At 26.9% G+C, this 19381-nt stretch overlaps 1 protein-coding gene across 3 annotated transcripts in view; it reads right to left on the bottom strand.

The window, feature by feature from the left end:
* The window catches only part of LOC126893778 (guanine nucleotide-binding protein G(I)/G(S)/G(T) subunit beta-1), a 27266-nt gene extending 9437 nt beyond the window's left edge, over positions 1–17829 (bottom strand). The window contains exons 1-2 of one of the 3 annotated variants that reach the window (XM_050664268.1): positions 17496–17829; positions 5392–5488 (exon numbers count right to left, since the gene is read on the bottom strand). In XM_050664268.1, the coding sequence (XP_050520225.1) occupies positions 5392–5448 (57 nt within the window). In that variant the 5' untranslated portion in view covers positions 5449–5488; positions 17496–17829. Of the gene's footprint in view, positions 1–5391; positions 5489–9858; positions 10253–17495 lie in introns of those variants that run through there. The other 2 variants (XM_050664266.1, XM_050664267.1) reach the window with 2 other exon arrangements.
* Positions 17830–19381: the final 1552 nt, after the last annotated feature.

Below are 19381 nucleotides of genomic sequence, written 5' to 3'. Positions count from 1 at the left end.
AAAATTATACAAAATAATATTTTTAGCGTTTTTATTTTTTGTTGACAATCGTTATGTTATGGTCCTACTTAAAAATTAGACCTGCATATAGTATTTATTTTGTAAGAATATCATATTTTTTCATTTTTAAACAATTTATTAAAAAGCTATTATAAAAAAATTATATTTATAAACAATTGGTGTTTATAGTGCAATTAAATAAATAATTAATATATTAAAAATTTGTTTTCACTTTAAGGGCCCATTGAGGACGATTACGGTTTCTTTTAAGAAAATATCTCAACCAAGTACAGTCCGCGATAAGTGATTAGTCTATCGCTAGAGAGAGAGATGGCGGCAACTCCAATCACTAAACTGAAGACTCGTTCAGCAAAGGGAGTCGCCTGTAACCGAGTCTCGAACCTGAAAGAGTGCGCATCAGGTATTGCCGCGTTACCGTTTTAGCCACACAGTTTTTCAAAATAATAATATTATATAGTTTTACATATAATAAATAATAAAAACCTGAGGGATATTTAAAATTAATTTTTTGTGTTAAGTTGACCGACATTTTAAATACGGAAATTTGACTCTACCCTTTAAAATTTTTAAATAACTTACAAACAATTAACAAGGTTATAGATAAATATATAAAAGTAAAGTACTGAAGGGATTCAGTAAAGTGAAATAGAAGCATTTTTTAGAATTATGTTGATTGAAATATGACAGTGATTTTAATCATTGTCAGATTAAATGCTTCGATACGCATTTGAAAAATATTACAAAACAACTTTATCATATCTACCAAAAACTACATGTTCTTTAAAATAATTTAGAATGATGTAAATATTCCGTTAATATACAAAGTATAACAAAATCTGCTAGTTTTACCAAAAATTGTATGAATTTTGGTTGTAATGTTCAATATAACTCCTAGAAATCAAGATTTTGGATAGTTTTTCTTTTTTTTATCGTATAATACATTATATTAAATTTTTTGAAACATTATTTAAAATTGAAACGAAAAAAAATATTGATATGATTTTAAGCCCCCAGTACCTTGATTGTACTTTCAAAATAAGTATGTGTTAATAAAGATATTTATCTTAAATATTAATACTGAAAATTATATTTTGATCCAAGCATTATTCAAATTACCAATGGCAAATGGTTGAACAATAAACATTTCAAAATTATCCGTTTAGTTTTCGAAAAATTATTTAAAATTTCAATATAAAGAGAAAACTAAAATATCAACATTGACTGTTTTATCACATCTGTAATTTTTTAGGACATTTCTGTTTATTACCGTTACCGAGGAGAATTTTTAAAACGATGGCGCTGATGCTTTAACTAGATTTGTTTTGTGATCTTTAGACGTAACGTTAAGCAATCGGGTCAGTAAGAATAGGAATATTGACACACAATAAAAAAAACCACAGCAATGTAAAACCAATAGCTTCTTAGCTACACATTGAAGTAAACATTATATTTACTATTTTTAACTCTCAAATAAACAGTTATTAATTATTTTTACATTTTTGTCTGTAGTTTTAAAACTAGTACAAGTGATACACGCAAATACTAATTTTTTAAAAATATTACGACTGCTAGGTAGAACCCGTCCGGGCCGAAAGAAAAACATTCCGGGCCGGGTCTCAAAAAAGATTTAAAGTAGAGTATTAAAAAGTTGTGATTCATGTGACGTAATATCCATCCCTGTTCTATTATAGTTACTATGAAGTAATTTAATCAGCATTTTTTTAACTAATACGAGTGTGATATACAAAAATTAGTCATTTTTTTTATCCATACAATTGAATGTGTATTTATAATATTAGTCATATAAATTTCAATTATAGAGTCCGACAGAAAAAACTTGATTTTAGTGACGTGCAGCTTTAGGTGTGAAAGGGATACAGTAGTGAAGACTACGGCAATGTTTTTGTTGACTTAGCCCGTTTTTATTAAACATATTATTTTAATATTTTTTATCATATATATGTTTTAAAAAATAAACATGTTGTTTCATTGAGTGATAATATCGGATGGCTGCCACGTTTGTCAGATTTAACTCCCTGCGATTTCTTTCTCTAGGGCTATCTTGAAGATAGGGTATACCAACATCGAACCCAACCTTTGGAAGTTCTAAAGGAAGCAATAATTATAATTATAATTATAATCCAAGAAGTCATAGTTATTCAGCCAGTAACTTTGATCAAAATTATGTAAACTGTCGTGAGCGTCTAAAACGTCTGTATCGCCAACGGAGGCCATCACCTAAGTGATATTTTTTCAAAATAAATTAAAACTGCATTATTTATGGATCTTAGTAATATATTCTCTTTTTTTCCCTGTGGATAAGGGATAAGAATACTTCCACGGCCCTTCTGCCGTCGAAGTAGTACGAGGTGTCCTGAACATAACTTAGGCGAATTGTCCCATCTCAGATGTACGAAGGGACAACAGGCGAGGGAGTAAAGTAGTTAAAAACGGAGATGGTTTAAGGAATAAAGTGTTTGATACCAGTCGGGCAACTTGTGCGGTAGCTGTTTCACCAGTCATGTGTACAGGTCTACCCAACGATTGAGTGTCAACGGTATAGGGACATCACCACTTAACTCTCGGCTGGACTCGTGTATAAGGGAAAAATATAGATATAAAGTAAGAATAGGTACTTGGAATGTTGGATCATTAACTGGTAGAAGTAGAGAATTAGTAAAAGTATTGAAGAGGAGGAAGGTTAACATTTGTTGTGTGCAATAAACTAAGTGGAAATGAGAGAAATTAAGAGAAATAGGTGAGGGTTATAAAATAACATACTCAGGTAAGTCTAGTACAAAGAATGGTGTAGGGAAAATAATGGATGAGGAGATAAAAAGTAAAGTGGTAGAAGTAGCTAGGAAAAGTGACAAAATTATAGTCGTAAAATTGATATTCGAGGAAAAAGTGCTGAATGTAATAAGTGCCTATGCATCACATAAATCCGGTGGTGGAAATTGAAAGAGGAAAATGAAAAAGAGTTTGTAAAGACAGTAAAAGAGAGGACGGTGTGGAATGTCGAGGGAGACATAAATGATGTGTGGAATAGATTTGCTAGTTGTGTAAAGAATACTGCAAAGGAGATTATTGATAAGAGTAGGAGTAGAATGCAACAAGGAAACCTGGTGGCTAAATGAAGACGTTCAAAAAATCATAAAAAGTAAAAAAAAGCAATTCAAAGTATGACAGAAGAGCAAAAGAAGAGAAGATTGGATGGAGTATAAACACTTGTGCAAAGAAGCCAAGTGTGCAGTAAGTAAGGCGAAGTTTAAGAGGTATAATGAGTTGTATGATTGGCTAGGAACAAAANAGTAACTTGTGCAAAGAAGCCAAGTGTGCAGTAAGTAAGGCGAAGTTTAAGAGGTATAATGAGTTGTATGATTGGCTAGGAACAAAAGAAGGCGAGAAAGAAATCTATAGACTTCTAAGAGAGAAAAGGACTAAAGATTATCATTATATAAGGTGTATAAAATATGTTGATAATAAGGTACTCTCGAGTGATGATGATGTGAAAAAAAGGTGGAAAGAGTATTTTGAAAAACTATTGAATGAGGAGTACCCAAAAGAGACATTAGAGGATAACTCTTGGAATGAGGTACTGGTAGATTTAATTAGTGAGAAAGATATTTGGGAGGCTGTGGCATCAATGAAAAAGAATAAAGCAGTAGGACCAGATGAAGTGCCCGTAGAAGTATGGAAATTATTAGGCGGTTGAAGGAACTTAGAAGGGAAAATGTCAAATTAATGGAAGAATAGTATTGTGGTGCCGATATATAAAGGTATAGGCGGCATACAGGAGTGTGGAAATTATAGAGGCATAAAGCTTATGAGTCATAGTATGAAAATTTGGGAAAAGGTAATAGATTATAGAATAAGAAATGAGACATCGGTATCTAAAAACCAGTTTGCCTGGTAAATCAACAATGGAGCCAATATTTTGTGTGAGGCAACTAATAGAAAAGTTTAGAGAAAAGAAGAAAACGCTGTGTATGGTATTTATAGATTTGGAGAAAGTGTATGATAGAGTACTGAGAGAGGTTTTAAAATGGTCATTAATGAGGAAAGAAGTCCCGAAAAGGTACATTAATATAGTAGACGATATATACCATGGCAATTGTAACAGGGTAAAAAGCATAAAAGGAGTAATAGAAGGTTTTAGGTTAAAAGTAGAAGTGCACCAAGGTTCTGCTTTAAGCCCATGTTGTTTACTGATGATACAGTGTTAATAGGAGAAAATAAGGAGGAAATTAATCAAAAGCGAGGACGTGTTGGGAGAAGTGAAAAGTTTTAAATATTTAGGCTTAGTTGAGCAAAAGAGCGGTTAGATTGATGAGTAGAGTGATTAGAGAAGATAGGATAAGGAACGAACATATAAGAATGAGTATAGGTGTAGCGTCAACTGTGGATAAGATGAGAGAAAATAGACTTAGATGGTTTGATCATGTTATGAGGAGAGAAGAATCGGAAGCTGTAAGAACAGTTATAGAAGTGAATGTTGAAGGAAGAAGAAGTAGAGGAAGACCACAAATAAGATGAAGGGATGCTATTGAATGTGATATGAGGACAGCTGATATGAGCGTAGATGATGTGGGAGATCGTGTCAAGTGGAAGTTTAGTATAAGGGTGGCTGACCCAAATAGTTGGGATTAAGGCGAAGAAGAAGAAGAGTAATATATTCTTTTTTTGTCTGTCTAATTTCGTTTAGTTTTTATTAGCAATCATAATCAGAGAGATCTTTCTGCTAGATCCTGTAGAACTGAAAAAATAGTCTACTTAAAAAAAAATCAAGATACAAATTAAGTGTTAAAAATAAATAAATATTTAATAATTTATAAACTTTATAACATAGCTATTCGAGGTAGATAAGATGTTTAAAAAAATATTGTTGTTTTATTACTGGAGTAATATAAAGGACAAGTCAGGGGGTAAAATATTGTGAACTCTAAATATAAAATGTGACTAAACCTTAAAACATGTTTAATTTTTGTTATAGAAAAAGTGACTCTTTTGGTCGCGAATAAAATTTTTTCTACTCATATTTATTTAATGGTGAATTTTATTAGCCTCTCTAGTAAAAAAAAGATCATAACAATTGTTAATATCATAACACTACCATCCTTACTATTGATCAATGATGTAATCGAATTAAATATGATATTTCTAAAATAAATGACACATTTTAAATTTTGGGGTGAATAATGGGCTCAAACCAGAAAATAAAATTTTTGAGGGATAAAAAAAAAAGCTTTTTTTACGTATCAATGATATATTCTTTCAAAACGAGATTTTTCAAAACGGAAAATTTAAAAATCAACATTATTTTAAATGTCAATACGAATAAGCAATAAAAATAAAATAAATAATACTTACTCGTATAGCATTTTTAAGCGTTTCAGCCTCTTGCCTCAGTGAATCTAATTCATTCATTGTGTAAGGCTAGGGCCTCCGGTCTCAACCGACACAAATGCTGAAAAAAATAAAAATTTATAATTATTGTGCTATTGATATTTAAAAAAATTCAAATGTTGAACAAAAATAATATTATTGTATTAAAACTGATAATTCTTCATAATTATTTTAATACTTAAAAATTGATTGGCGTTAAACAAACAGCAACCATCTAACACTTAGGATTTTATTTCATAACTATGTTATGAAAAAATGTTATTTTTTAGAGAAATAGTATACAATTTACTATTAGCTTAGTTGTAGTTCATACATACTTATAGGACACTTATTGTTAGTTAAAAATAAAATCTGGTTTTTTAATTTTTGGGTAGATGGTTGTTTTTTGCTATTCAATAAATGATAATAAATTAACCAATAATTCAATCTATAACAATGATAGTGATGATAAAAATTATCATCATTATTAAATTAATTATTTATCAAACAATATTTAATATTTAAATCAAAATAAATGTGTATTATATATTTTAAACGTATTTTTAATACGTTTTTAAACAGATGGTAATATAAACATTATTATGTTTTTTAATTTATCAATTGAAAATAATTGATGGGAGACTATAACCGAGACAAAATTAACTTCCACTATTAAATCACACGTTCAATAAATACTAGGCGACATGTTGGTGTAACACATAGAAGGGTTTAGAAACCGATATGTGACGTCAATTATGTAAAACATAATTACATAGTTGGGCTATTTAAAAATGTAGACATATCTTCTTTATATAACATTTATCACAAAGCATAAAATAGCGTATTAAATCTATTAGAAAAATGTTAATTTTTGTTAAAAATCTTAGTTTGAAAATAAATATGACACTGAATTGGGCGTTTCCAATTTATTGAATTCTTTGCGTATTATGTATAATATAATACACATTGTATATATAGACTTCAAAACAATTCTTTAGTATATTTTCGAAAGTTAGATTAAGGTTTATTTTTGCAAGTTAATATAGCGTAAGGTAGACCGCAATATCTACAATTACTTTATTTTTCAGGAAAACCAAAAATATACCATTTATCGCAACACGTTATTATGAACTATGAATTTTATAATTTTAGCTTTGAAGTAAAAATTAGTTGGCGGTGCTCAGGAAAAAACTCCCTAATTTAAAAATTGTTAGATGTCTTAGATGATTTAAACAAATTATAAGCTTGCATTGGTAAAAAAATATAAGTCATATGCCGGATATATCATATTGTATTATAGCCATTTTATGATTTAGATCAATTTATTAATATATACATTTTTTTTCAAAAATCATTTATGACATATACTTTCCTAAAAATGTATAGATTGGACAGGTTTTTCCAAAGTAATTATTTTAGGAAAACAACACTTATCAATAATAACAGCACAGGGGAATTTTTACATCATTTTAATATAAAACCTCATTTTCTTAAAAATTGTAACTATGATGTTTTAAAGTTTATCTAACGATAGTTTCTATGGCTAGTGATAAAAATATGTAACTACTATTGCAGTCATTACGCATTAAAGCGGAGTATAATTCATAATTCCAAATTATGTTCTTAATTCGTTATCAAAACTCCAATGGAGTTATCTACGGTTTAATTACTATTTTAGGTATGTAATTTTATATTGATTCCTTAATAATTTGTACATCTACATCCAAATAAATAAAGAATATTTACAATCGAAAATGTATTTTCTTATGCACAAAAATTAATCCAATTACATAAATTTGAGCAAAAGAATGTAATTAGTAAGACTTAAGTCGTTATGAATTTGTCGTAATAAATTCCCTTGAGTTTTCGATTCTAAAAGTTACATGATATGATTACGTTAGCTTGAAAATAAAAACAATCCCTGAGGACTATTGTCATTCATGCGGTTAGAAATAACTGAAATAAACGTATTAATAATATAATAAATTAATTAATATGAATGGTCCTGAATTAGGAGTTTAATACTCTCGGAGATATAAAAATATTATTCATACATAGCAATAAAGGGATTAAAATTCAAGTTATTGTGTATGATTAACGTTCACATTCAAGAAACGAAGGAACAGCGCAAGCGCTCGTTCGATCGATCATGAAGTATCATGTCGCGTGCTTTTTACGCTCAGGCTGCCGGCCGGCGTTGTGTCCATGTGTCCGTCAACATATACTAATATGTATATTACAAAAATTGAAAAAATATGTTAAATACTTTATCCATATAGGAAAAATAATGGTTTGGTAGCAAGCCCAAAATAGAAGTCAAAATAATTCAAATTCAATTTGTCATGAAATGTTAAATGAATAGTTTGATGATAAAAATGTCTAAAATGAAATTTTTTATGTATTTGCCATAATGTTTGAAAATAACATATACGTATCCTTTTATAAGAAAAACTAACAGAAATTTAATACGAGTTATCAAAATTAATGACGTGTAGATAGGCAAGATAGATAGATAAGCAAAATAAATAATTTTAGTAAAAAAAGAAATATGAAAATTTGTTGTAGAAATTTCACCATTTAGTTATTATAAATTATAATGACTAAATATCAAAATTTATAATATTTTGTAAACCAACTGACTAAATAGCATAACAAATACGTAGACAGAAAATGTTTAATTTTGAGTTATTTTATGATTTTACATAAATGAAATGATATTTGGAGGGCATTTGCCCCAGCATAAATTTTCAGTACAAATCAGGATTGCTTGAGCTGTACTCATACTGGGTTAAGCCATACCTATCATTTAAATTTAATTTGTAAAACATAGTAAAAATGTAAATAAAAAATTTTTTTCGTTATTTTTTTTTAATATTGTTACACAAACATATTTATAAGAAATCCATAAACGGATAATTGGTAAAATGCTTAAAAAAGCTAGAATAATTTAAGTAACCCATGGGATCAAAACATTATAACTAAAACAAACATCAGGAGTTTATAACATTAGAACCCCTCAATATGTTTGCCCAAATAATTAAATTTATCTCAAATAATTGAATTGAAGAGCAAAAAAAAGTTATTTCCTGGCCCGGTATATATAGCAAATATTATTAAAATATTCTTCAATTTACCCTTATTCATAAAACTACCCTTAAAAGACGGTAATTCATATATTAAATTTTTTTAATTTTAATATATTGATCTTACAATTTAGATATATTTGTTACGCATAATCTTTAAAACACTGTTTTTTTTCAAAATAATTACATTATGTGTTTAAGGGTACCAGACTAGGCTTCCTATGTTCTTTGTATGTATAGGTCTGTAACTTAAGTCAAAGAAAATTTTTACAAAAAAAAAAAAAAAAATTAACGCAAATTATAGCTTTAAGGATATGATATCACCGAGAAACAAATTTTAAGTCACATTCTTTAGATTTTGACTACAAACAGTGAACAACGAATTTAACATCATAAGTATAATAAAGTATATATAAGTACAAGATAAGCTTATAGATATTGAATTTATTAAGAAATGTCTCTAAATAATGTTAAGTAAAACGTTTATTTTATGAGTTCTTCTAAAAGAAAATAACGAATAAGATTGATTGATTTGCAAACAAAATTAAATATATTAATAAAAAAAATAAAATAAATCATCTAAAAGCATTAAAGATAGGAAGAAAAGATAAAATGATTTTTGGTAAACACAAATGTTTTTAAACGCAGTTCAATAGGAACCAGAAAAAAATGTAATCCATGCATAGTTACACCAATATATAACAATATAAAGTGTCACCTTAGACTACTATTAAACATAAACATATGGTATTGAAATGTTTTCTTATTTTCTTTTAATAGGAATATTAAATTGAAGTTGAAATTATAAATCAAATTTCAAATTAGTTAAACAAAATAGCTTTTTGTCTATTCGGGAAAGTTGAGAAAGATGCATTAAGTCCTTTCTTCAAACTAATGGCTATTCAATTTAAGACATCAATGCAACATACAACTTTTACTGTTTCAAGAATTTTTAGGATAATAAAACTGATAGAGATTCTTGTATATAAGTTTCCTAAAAAGCATAATTTTATAACGTCTAATACAGATAGATGAAATTCTCTCTTTCTTAGAAAAGAATATCCGTAATTTTTTCTTAAAATTATCTTACAAAAACATAATTTTAATGATTAATTTGAACTTCCATTTTATTGTATTCATTCATTTAATAATAATGTTAACTACTGAAATTTTTCTAAACTATTAATAAAACAGGTATATTCCATAGACGGGATTTTTCTATTATTCGAAAAATATCAATTTTATTAAAAGGTATTACGAAAATAAATCAATAAGAACAATGTATGGCAGTAAATATTATAATAGCCTAATTATAATATTAGAAATCATTATGCGATATTACTTAAGATTATGGTAGCTTTTCACTCACCTTAGGATAAGACCAAACGGTAAAGGTCAAGACATGAATCTATCAGTCGAATAAGGTGGTTAAGAGCGACTATACGCTCGAAAATTTTTTTATTATCGTTTGTAAAAAAAAGATTCCATGATAAATCTCTGATTTATTACTTATCTTGCAAACACCGGTAACACGTAACTACTGCTCAATACCTTTACAAGCATTGTAGAAAAAAAAAAGACTAAAAAACAATAACAGTACACGAACGACAGTAAACTATTCAAGTCAAGAAAATATACTATTTGATTCACTAGAAACAAAAATTATTCCCCTAGAGGTATTTTAATCAAGTTAATTTTTTTTGTAAAAATTTAATTATTATATTAGAATGTTGCGTTCAATCCTCTACGAACCACGCCCAACACTGTACTAACTGCCTGTCGAGCAAGGATATGAAGTTCCGTCGTAACACGCTAGGGATTTAGGGGAGGCATTCGCAACGCCGATCGCATCACACCACAGTCAATTCCTTTACTTTTTCATCATAGACGCTTATCATACCCAGTTTCAAATTAAAATTTGTTTACGATTTTTGTTATAAACTAATAAAATCAAAATGATTGAATCATAACTTTAGGATCTATTTCAATATATTTTACACATCATTTTAAGAATAAACAAAAATTTTTTTCAATACAAAAAAAATATACTCCTTAGAAAATATTATTACTTATATACCTAGGCGGGAGAAGTAGTGCGTCACAAAATACCTAATAATAAAAATATTAAAGCAGCGCCTCACCTCCAGCCATGATTTTGAAATATTAATATCTCCAAAAATACTGGCTTATAAGTTGTTATTGATCACATAAATTATGTATTGTCATTTCAAAAGTGGATATCTGCTTAAGGAATAAGAGGAGGAAATAGAAATAAATTTGGTTCATGGATTGATTTGGTTCAAGATTTAAGCTTTTGAAAAAAAAAATATTAATTATTTTGTATGTTTGAATATATTTTATGAGGTATAGTTACGGTCGATTACCTTGTATACAAAAACAATAATTTTATTAAGTAACATAAAGTTGTATTCCAAATAAACTGTATGATTAGTTTTTAATGTTCTACGAAATAGATTGAACATTTTTCCAAATGATAATTGATGAATATTTGAGCTTATTGAATTACATATATTGAAGAAAAAAGCAAATCATTTATAACATAAGAAAATTGAGATATATTCGTTAATGACCTATACAATTTTTGTACCATACTCTAGTTACGTCACTTATATATTAGAGGTTAGAAAGTCAGCGATGAGATATAATAGAATTCTTAGGTAATGTTTGTTTATTATAGCATACCCTTTTCCAAGGATATAATTTAATACAGAAAAATTAATATGCATTTGAAATTGCAATAATTTAAAATTACTTCTTTAAAAATAAAAAAAAATATGATGGCAAAAGAAGAGACCCTCAGATAGTTGATAAATCATGTGGCTGTACAGTGGTGGCAAAAAAGCCGCCAGTTGCCGGTGCTACTACCGATTCAAGCGCATTTTGACTGCCACAACACGCATGAGCTTTTAGATTGATCGAGCTCCCCTCCATTAACAAAACTATTGAGAGGGTGGTGGGTGCTGCTGATTACGAAGACGTCTACCACCACCAACTTCACAGCCGGTATAGTACCGGAAACCTGAGAGGCTGCAGAACATATTATGTAATTATTATCATTGATAATACCAGTATTGTCAATGATTTTAAGCGTAACTATGCTTCATGTGTAAAAATAGTATTACCCAAGTATATATTCAACATTAATACGCAATATATGATAATAACAATATATTATAACACGAAATGTTAATACAAATTCAGAAGTAATAAAATAATAACATAAACAATCATATCACTACTCTCAATGAAAAGGAACATGACTACATATTTTTATTTTCACGATTATCACATATTTTGATAAAATATTTTTTATATGTTACCGCAAAACAGCAGTAATTTTCATTTGTCATTAGGCCAGAGATCATATAACAAAACAAATAAAATATAGTGAAGATACGTCGTTTAAAAGTTAAAATAGCTCGCCTGAATAGTCGTAATTATGTTAGTTGTCTTTTATTGTTGAACATAGAGATGTTAAAACTAAACTTTATTTTTCAAAATTCGATATTATTTGCAAATAATTTTGCCACAAATACTAAAGAAATCAATTGTAAATCCAGGAGCATAGGTAATAGGTCTTTATTACTACAAAACTAGAATATTTGAGAAGCTGCATTTTTTGTCCCTAAAAATTATTTTTATATAACAATGAGTATTATTTTCAACATTTTTTATACTTCGAGTTGCCGAATTTTGAAGTTCCCTCATATTTAAGTCAGGATTAAGAAGAGGAGGCGAAAGTCCTGAGCCCCCATATACAATATTATTATCCTAGTCATGAGTAATGACAGTTTTTCTAGTTCTTTTTTTTTTGTTCATCACTTTTTTTAAGTAATACTTCGGAACTTATACAAGTCTAAATATAACCTTACTTACATTGAACTATTAACTGCAATTAAACAATGTAAAGAAATTAATAATTTGTATATTATAATTAAGTTTAGAGAGCATCCTACAAACTATAATAGTATGTGGATAATACTTGAAAGTATATTTCATAATTTTGATGAGTCAGCAATTTTAAATTTTAAGACGCCAATTTTTCCAATTGGGAATTTTATTTTTGGTCATCAAATTTGTTTTTTTAAGAAAAACACTAAAATATATAGTAATAGTTTTTTTTTTTAATTAATCTTGTTTGAAAGTTCTAATTATACAGAATATAAACGTTATGCTTTTACTCTTATCGCCTAGAGTCTAGGCCCTAGACTGTCTGGTTCGGATAACAACAAATTTTATTTTCTTTCTCTATGACTCTTATTTCATATAAATATAAACATTTAATTTCAATAGATTTTTGTGGAGTCGACAATTTTGGTTGGGGGTGTGACTCTCATGAATTATATTCCTTTTAACTGTCAACTTCTTACACTTTTTGGCTTAAATTCTAATTGAAGAAAATTATTGAAAGCTTAGGAATGCTTTATGTAGGCATTTGCCCAAAAAGACATGATTAAAAATGTGGTTTTATTTAAACAGAAAATAAATAAAAACAAAACTTTTAATTTCTCAAAATATACCAATTTTTTAAAAAACTAAACAATTCTCAAAATATGCTCACAATTTTCTATTAAAAATCCTGAAACATATGTACCAAAACCCTTAAAATATTTTCTTTTAAACTAGTACAATATGCTTCATATATGATAAAAATTTGAAGTATCCATTTTTCAATAATATATTTTTAAGTGTGAATTATTAAAACATATACTTAGGTTTGTTGTTATTGCTTTCAAATACTTTTTACAATTTTTGTTTTCTTCTTCATAATTTATGATTATCATAAAAATGTATACAATTGTTATTGTTATAATAATACAGTGATTGAAAAATTGTCAAAATTTTTCTCATAAAGCAAATAAAATATCTAAATCCTAAAAAATCACTCTTATGTTTATAATATATTTTAACATTTTTATTTTTATTTAAAAAATAATTTTGCATAAGGAATTAATAATTTTTTACTTTTTATAAAATATCACTCTTAACCAGGGTTATTCTTATGAAAAAGCAATATACATTTATTATTTTAAGTTTTTCAAGCTTAAAATTTCAATCAGTATAGTAAATATTTCTATATGTTAGAAAATGAGAAATATTTAAAACACTCTATAAAATTATTTTATTTAATTGTCTTATTAAATAACAATATTCATTTTATTCAATATTGAACACTTATTTAGCAATATTCCTATAAAATTCTTAAATATTTTTCAATATAATCAAGGAAATTTCTTTTTTCTGAAAGCTAAAAATATTGTTTAAGTACATAAAGGTTCAAACTTTTTTTTTTGTACTAGGAAATAACTGCTTAATTTCTTTTTTAAGTTGGTGAGATGTAGATATTTGGTGAGGGTACATGTCTGAGTTCATAGCTGCCTCAGACACTTCTTTTCATCATTATTTATCTATTATTAGTGAAAATATAAGGAAATAGATAATGAGGCAAGATAAGAAATTATAGCTTAAAAAAAACCTTTTATATAAGTCCTTTTAAATAAATTTTTATAATATATCATATAAATCTGACAATAATTTTATTAAGGGTTCAATGATTAAAAAGTAATTTAATCTAAATTTATACAAATTATAAGTAAATAATTTAGGCTTATGGAAATGAATAATATTTATGTTTAAAATGTAATATACATTTTAACTATTAATAAATTATAAATACATTAGTAACTGAATATCTCTTAAGTAAAATAGAACTTCAACTACGAATAAATGTTAGAAGCAAGAATTGTTGTTCATAGTAGTTACACCAAAAATTGAATTTTAAATGGCACAAAATCTAAAAAAAAATGTTTCACATACAAAAAAAAAAAAAAGAAATTGTCTTGAAAAATTTAATAACAACATCATTAAAATTTAATTAAAAAAATTAATAAATAAGTAAATATGTCCAATAAAATAAAGTCCTTAAGGATGCTGCAACTTCTTAATGAATCTCAACTTTGAACTATAAATATATTTTAACAATATCGTATCACTGAGATACGATAGGTATCTAAGAGTAAAAAGAAGACTAAAAAAAACAGTCAATTTGATTAAATTTCTTAATTAAATCAGTTAATTAGTAAAAATATTAATAAAAATAATAAAAAACCCAGCACAGTGGGGTGGCGACACAGTGGGGTCGTGGCATAGGTGGGTCTAGTATAGATGATATCTGACAGTGATTAAAATCACTATCATAAAAAACGCTTCGATGCAAATCTGTAGATAGTGTTTAATTAAAAAAAAAAAAAATTTGTTAAAATAGCATATTTTTGAATACGGTAGTTATTTGCGCATAGAAGATAGGTCGTCGGGAAAAATTTTTTTTTTTATTTTATAGTACATAAAATAAGTTTTAATTTGATATATGTTTAAAGGACGCAGTATTTCCAGAACATTTTCAAAAATTAAGTTGAAAAAGCTATTTTTTGTAAAAAAGTTACTATTTTAAATCCCCCCAGTGAGCAGAATAAGTGTTAGATTTTCAAAAAAAATTATATCAAATGAAAGGGAAATATCTAAGGTTTTAGTAGAAAAAAAAATTTATGTTGATTTGTTTATTTTTCAAAAAGTTATGGAAGTTTTAAGAAAAAAAAGTGAAAAAATAACAAAATTTACCGATTTTTAAATTTGTAATTTTTTTGGATATTTCCCCCAATTTCGGGGAACGAGGGAATTTTTTTCAATTTTTAAGGGTAATGTCTCCAACTAGATACGATTTGTGATCTTCGACGTACTTTTGAAAGAAATCAGTCCAGTGAGAGCTGAGAAAAAGTGGCAACACACAAAAAAAAAAAAAAAAAAAAACACATCATAGTAAAATTAATACCTTCTCAGCTTCGAATCGAAGCTAAGATAATTGATCCACTAAACAGAATTTCTTTCTTTTAATAGGGTTAAAATTTTGTGTTACATATAATTGTGTAAAAAGCCAAAGATAATATCAAAAAAATACTATAGTAGTAATTTTAGGAAAAAAATTAAATTAATGTAAAAAACTACAACTTCAACTTAAATTTATCACTTATTAAATTTATATAGACTTCCTTAACACAGGAAAATCAAATTCAAAATCCTTTTATTTTAAGTCTTCTTTGGTCCTTTTAGTTATGTTCATAGGCGTATGGTAAGGAAGTGCAGGAGTTCTTAGCCCCAGTTTACAATTTAACACCCTAACAAACATTTAACTACATAATAAAAAAATTATTTTTTTGAAGGTGGAAAAATTAAATTTAGCCTTTACAAAAAATTTAACCACCTTATGTTTTTTATTATGTAATAAATAATTTAGATAATATGGTATAAGTAGGATCAAAAACTAAAAATATATCAAATTGATAATAAATAATACAATAATAGTATGATTATGTATTAAAAATTCTGTAATTTACTTTAATAGTAAAAAAAACTTAAAGATAGTTTCATTTTGCTATATGAGTTGTTGTTGTTAGGGAACAGCATCATATTGCTTTAAAAGTACAATTTTACAGGACAGACAAAAGAAACATAATATTTTACACGATTCATTTATTTATAAAAAAAGGTTTAGTTTAAAGGGTTAAATTTTAGGGAAATTAAAAATATCTAATATTTCTTATACAATTATACCTAATGTAGTAAAAAAAAGATATACGATATATTGTGATTATATTTATTTTTATAGTTTTAATTCTTACCCGGCACAAGTATTAAATTATACAAAATTAATTAAATTCAGGTAAAATAATATAAAAATAGTAGTTTCTTTAATTTTCTATAAAATATGAATTTTTGGTCAATATTCTTAATAAATAAATGTAATAAGATAACATAATTTTAATGTAATAGATATCATCATTTTTTTATATAATTATAATTATGCAGAGAATATTAAATATGTAATATTAAATAAAAAATATGGGCAACTGTATACTGATTATCTTGATGTCATAAATTTTCAAATATGTGTTGTTGCTTTTAGCATTGCTATTTCATATCCCTAAATGTTTATGGATAATGTTATTACTTTTTACAGTAATACCAATTATATAATCATCAATGTCTAATACTTTTACAGACTTACAGATAATTAGTTCATTCATATTCATAAACATTTATATTTAATTATATAGAAAAAAATTGTCATAGAATATATAACTTTTTTCTTTAATGATATTAACGGATTTGACAACATCTTGATATTATTTATTACATGTTATATGGACTGCTTTAATTGTTTTCAATTCAGATAAATTTTACTATCAACAACAAATTTTGGAATTTAATAATTGTATTTTTATTTATTTTATAAAACTTATTGATTTTTTTATTTGATATAATTTACTACTACCATAAGAGTTATTTATGTAAGATGGAAGATTACAAATCTACGCAATGCAAACTCAGATGTCACAAAGTATTTATCTAAGTTTCTCCAGTATGGAAAAGTCAGCTAATATTAATTTTAAAAAACAGGGAAAGATAACAGAACTTTTAACTAAATTTTCATTTAGTCTAAAGAATATTTAAATAAATAAGAGAATAGAACATCATTAACAATGCAAGTAGCTATAATAATATAAGTACTAAAATAATGAATGCCTACTGGCAAAAACTGAAATACTTCAATTAATAATAATAATAATGCACTGCATATTAAAAATTAACTCAAAAGATGACAAACTAGTATATTTATAATACAATGTACAGTAATTACCCAAAACTACAGTAAAACAATGTTTAGTATGTTTGATTATTTCCACAATATTATAATGATGCATAAAATTGTTATATCATTAAAGAAGGAAACTATAAATAATTCATTAATTAATATTAGGGAATAATTGAATTCAACAGCAAAATATTAGTTAAATAATTTAATAATAAAACCAAAAGATTTTAATTAAACTTAGTTTATAAGGATGATTTGCAATAAAATAAGTTTTATAATAATTTCAATATATATCAAATAAAAAAGAATAGAACATTTTTGCAAAAACTAATTACTTTATTAGAATAAGCAATTCTCTTACCCAATCCGTACGTACGCTTCAATCCGGCCGGATACACGAAGTATCTGTAAAGCACATTCACGTTATTCACGGTACTTATGTGAGGTTTTTCACTCTGTACAAACGCACTCGATTCAACGAATAAGTAGTTGATCAAAAAACGAATTGCACTTTTACGTAATATATTTTACTAACGCTAAGACAATACCCTACACATTATATACCGACTTTTTTCTACTTTTTTATTTTATTGTATTATATTAATAATAATAAAAAAAATTGCGATGTGATACGCGGTTAAAGTGATAAAAATTGGGTGCGGCTTCCGTAGAGCTGAACTCTTCATGGCGCGGTCCGCAATTCCCCCTTCATGACTTTAACTACCAACCCGCATGGCCAACTGAGAACTAGCCGGTTGACGTCATCAATTATCTTGGAATAAAAAATGTAATTTTGTTCAAATATTATATTTAGGCATTTAGGTTGTTCATAATCATTTTAAATTATATTTTCCTGAGAAAACATGAATAGATTACTCTTTTCAAATATTTTTTAAAATCGTTTGAATATTGTGTTTTAAATATGGTATGGAAAAATCTAAATTAATATGCTAAATACTAAACTATGACGTCATTATAATGAAATTCTTGATGGGAAAATTAAATAATGCATGGAACATCTACACAATATGTAGTTGCTACATATGTAAACAACTTGATTATTAAAAAAGATTTTAAAAAGTGTTTATACTAGGTATTACAATAATATATTATAAACAATATTCAATTTTGATACGCTTTTGCCATGAAAGAAAAAAAATATACGACGACTTTATTTTTCTCCGTAAAAATTACAATACTAAATTATTTTATATCAATTTCATAATAAAACTAATAATAAGTATATATTCTTGTGAGACAAACAAAATAAAAGTATAGGGGAAATATGAAAAAACTGAATATGGCGTTTATAGATTTAAAGAAAATGTATGATAGAGTACCGAGAGAAATTTTGAGGTGGGCATTAATAGGAAAAGGAGTTTCAAAAAGGTACATCAATATAATAAAAGATATAGTGTTAATAGGAGAAAATAGGGAGGAAAAGCTAATGGTGTGGAGATCAGCTCTTGAAGAATGAGGTTTAATAATAAGTAGGATATGATAGAATATATAGAAATCTATACCTTAATGACCCTTCCCATGAAGATAACAAAATAAAATATAATTAGAGCAGAAAAGGAGCAAGTCGAACTTTTAAGAATGAAAAAGAGCCTATACGAAATACATGTTGGAAGAAGCAGAAAAATATCACAATGAACAGAACACGCATCAATTGTACAAAAAAATTAATACATTGAAAGGAAGTTACAAAAAATATGAAAAGTTCCTAATAAAGGAAGATAGAACACTAATCACTGCCCGATCAGATATTATAGAAAGACGAAGAACATATTTCGAACATCTTCTTAACTGCAACGACCCTATAAAAACCTTTACTTGGACAAGGACAAAATCCAACCGAAGCGAATATGCAGCACCGTCAAAACAAGAAGTTGAACTACAAATAAAGCAATTGAAAGAAAAACTATAAATAACCTGGTAAGAACGATATACAAGGCCAGATTATGAAGATGCTAAACGAGGATTCATTAAAACATATACATAAGTTATTAACCCATATTTGGGAAAAGGAAGTACTACTGGAAGGTTGGAATGTTGCAGTCGTATATCCAATCCATAAGAAAGGCGACCAACAAATATGTAATAATTACAGAGGAAAAGCATTATTGAATGTGGTCAACAAAATATTGTCTTATTGCATTTTAAATAGGGTTAAACCCATAGCGGAAGAGACTCTGAGAGATTATCAAGGTGGTTTTAG

The sequence above is a fragment of the Daktulosphaira vitifoliae genome, unplaced genomic scaffold (assembly GCF_025091365.1).
Source record: "Daktulosphaira vitifoliae isolate Bord-2020 unplaced genomic scaffold, ASM2509136v1 Scaffold_1, whole genome shotgun sequence".
Lineage (NCBI taxonomy): Eukaryota > Metazoa > Arthropoda > Insecta > Hemiptera > Phylloxeridae > Daktulosphaira > Daktulosphaira vitifoliae.
This window is presented reverse-complemented; position numbering and strand designations above follow the sequence as displayed.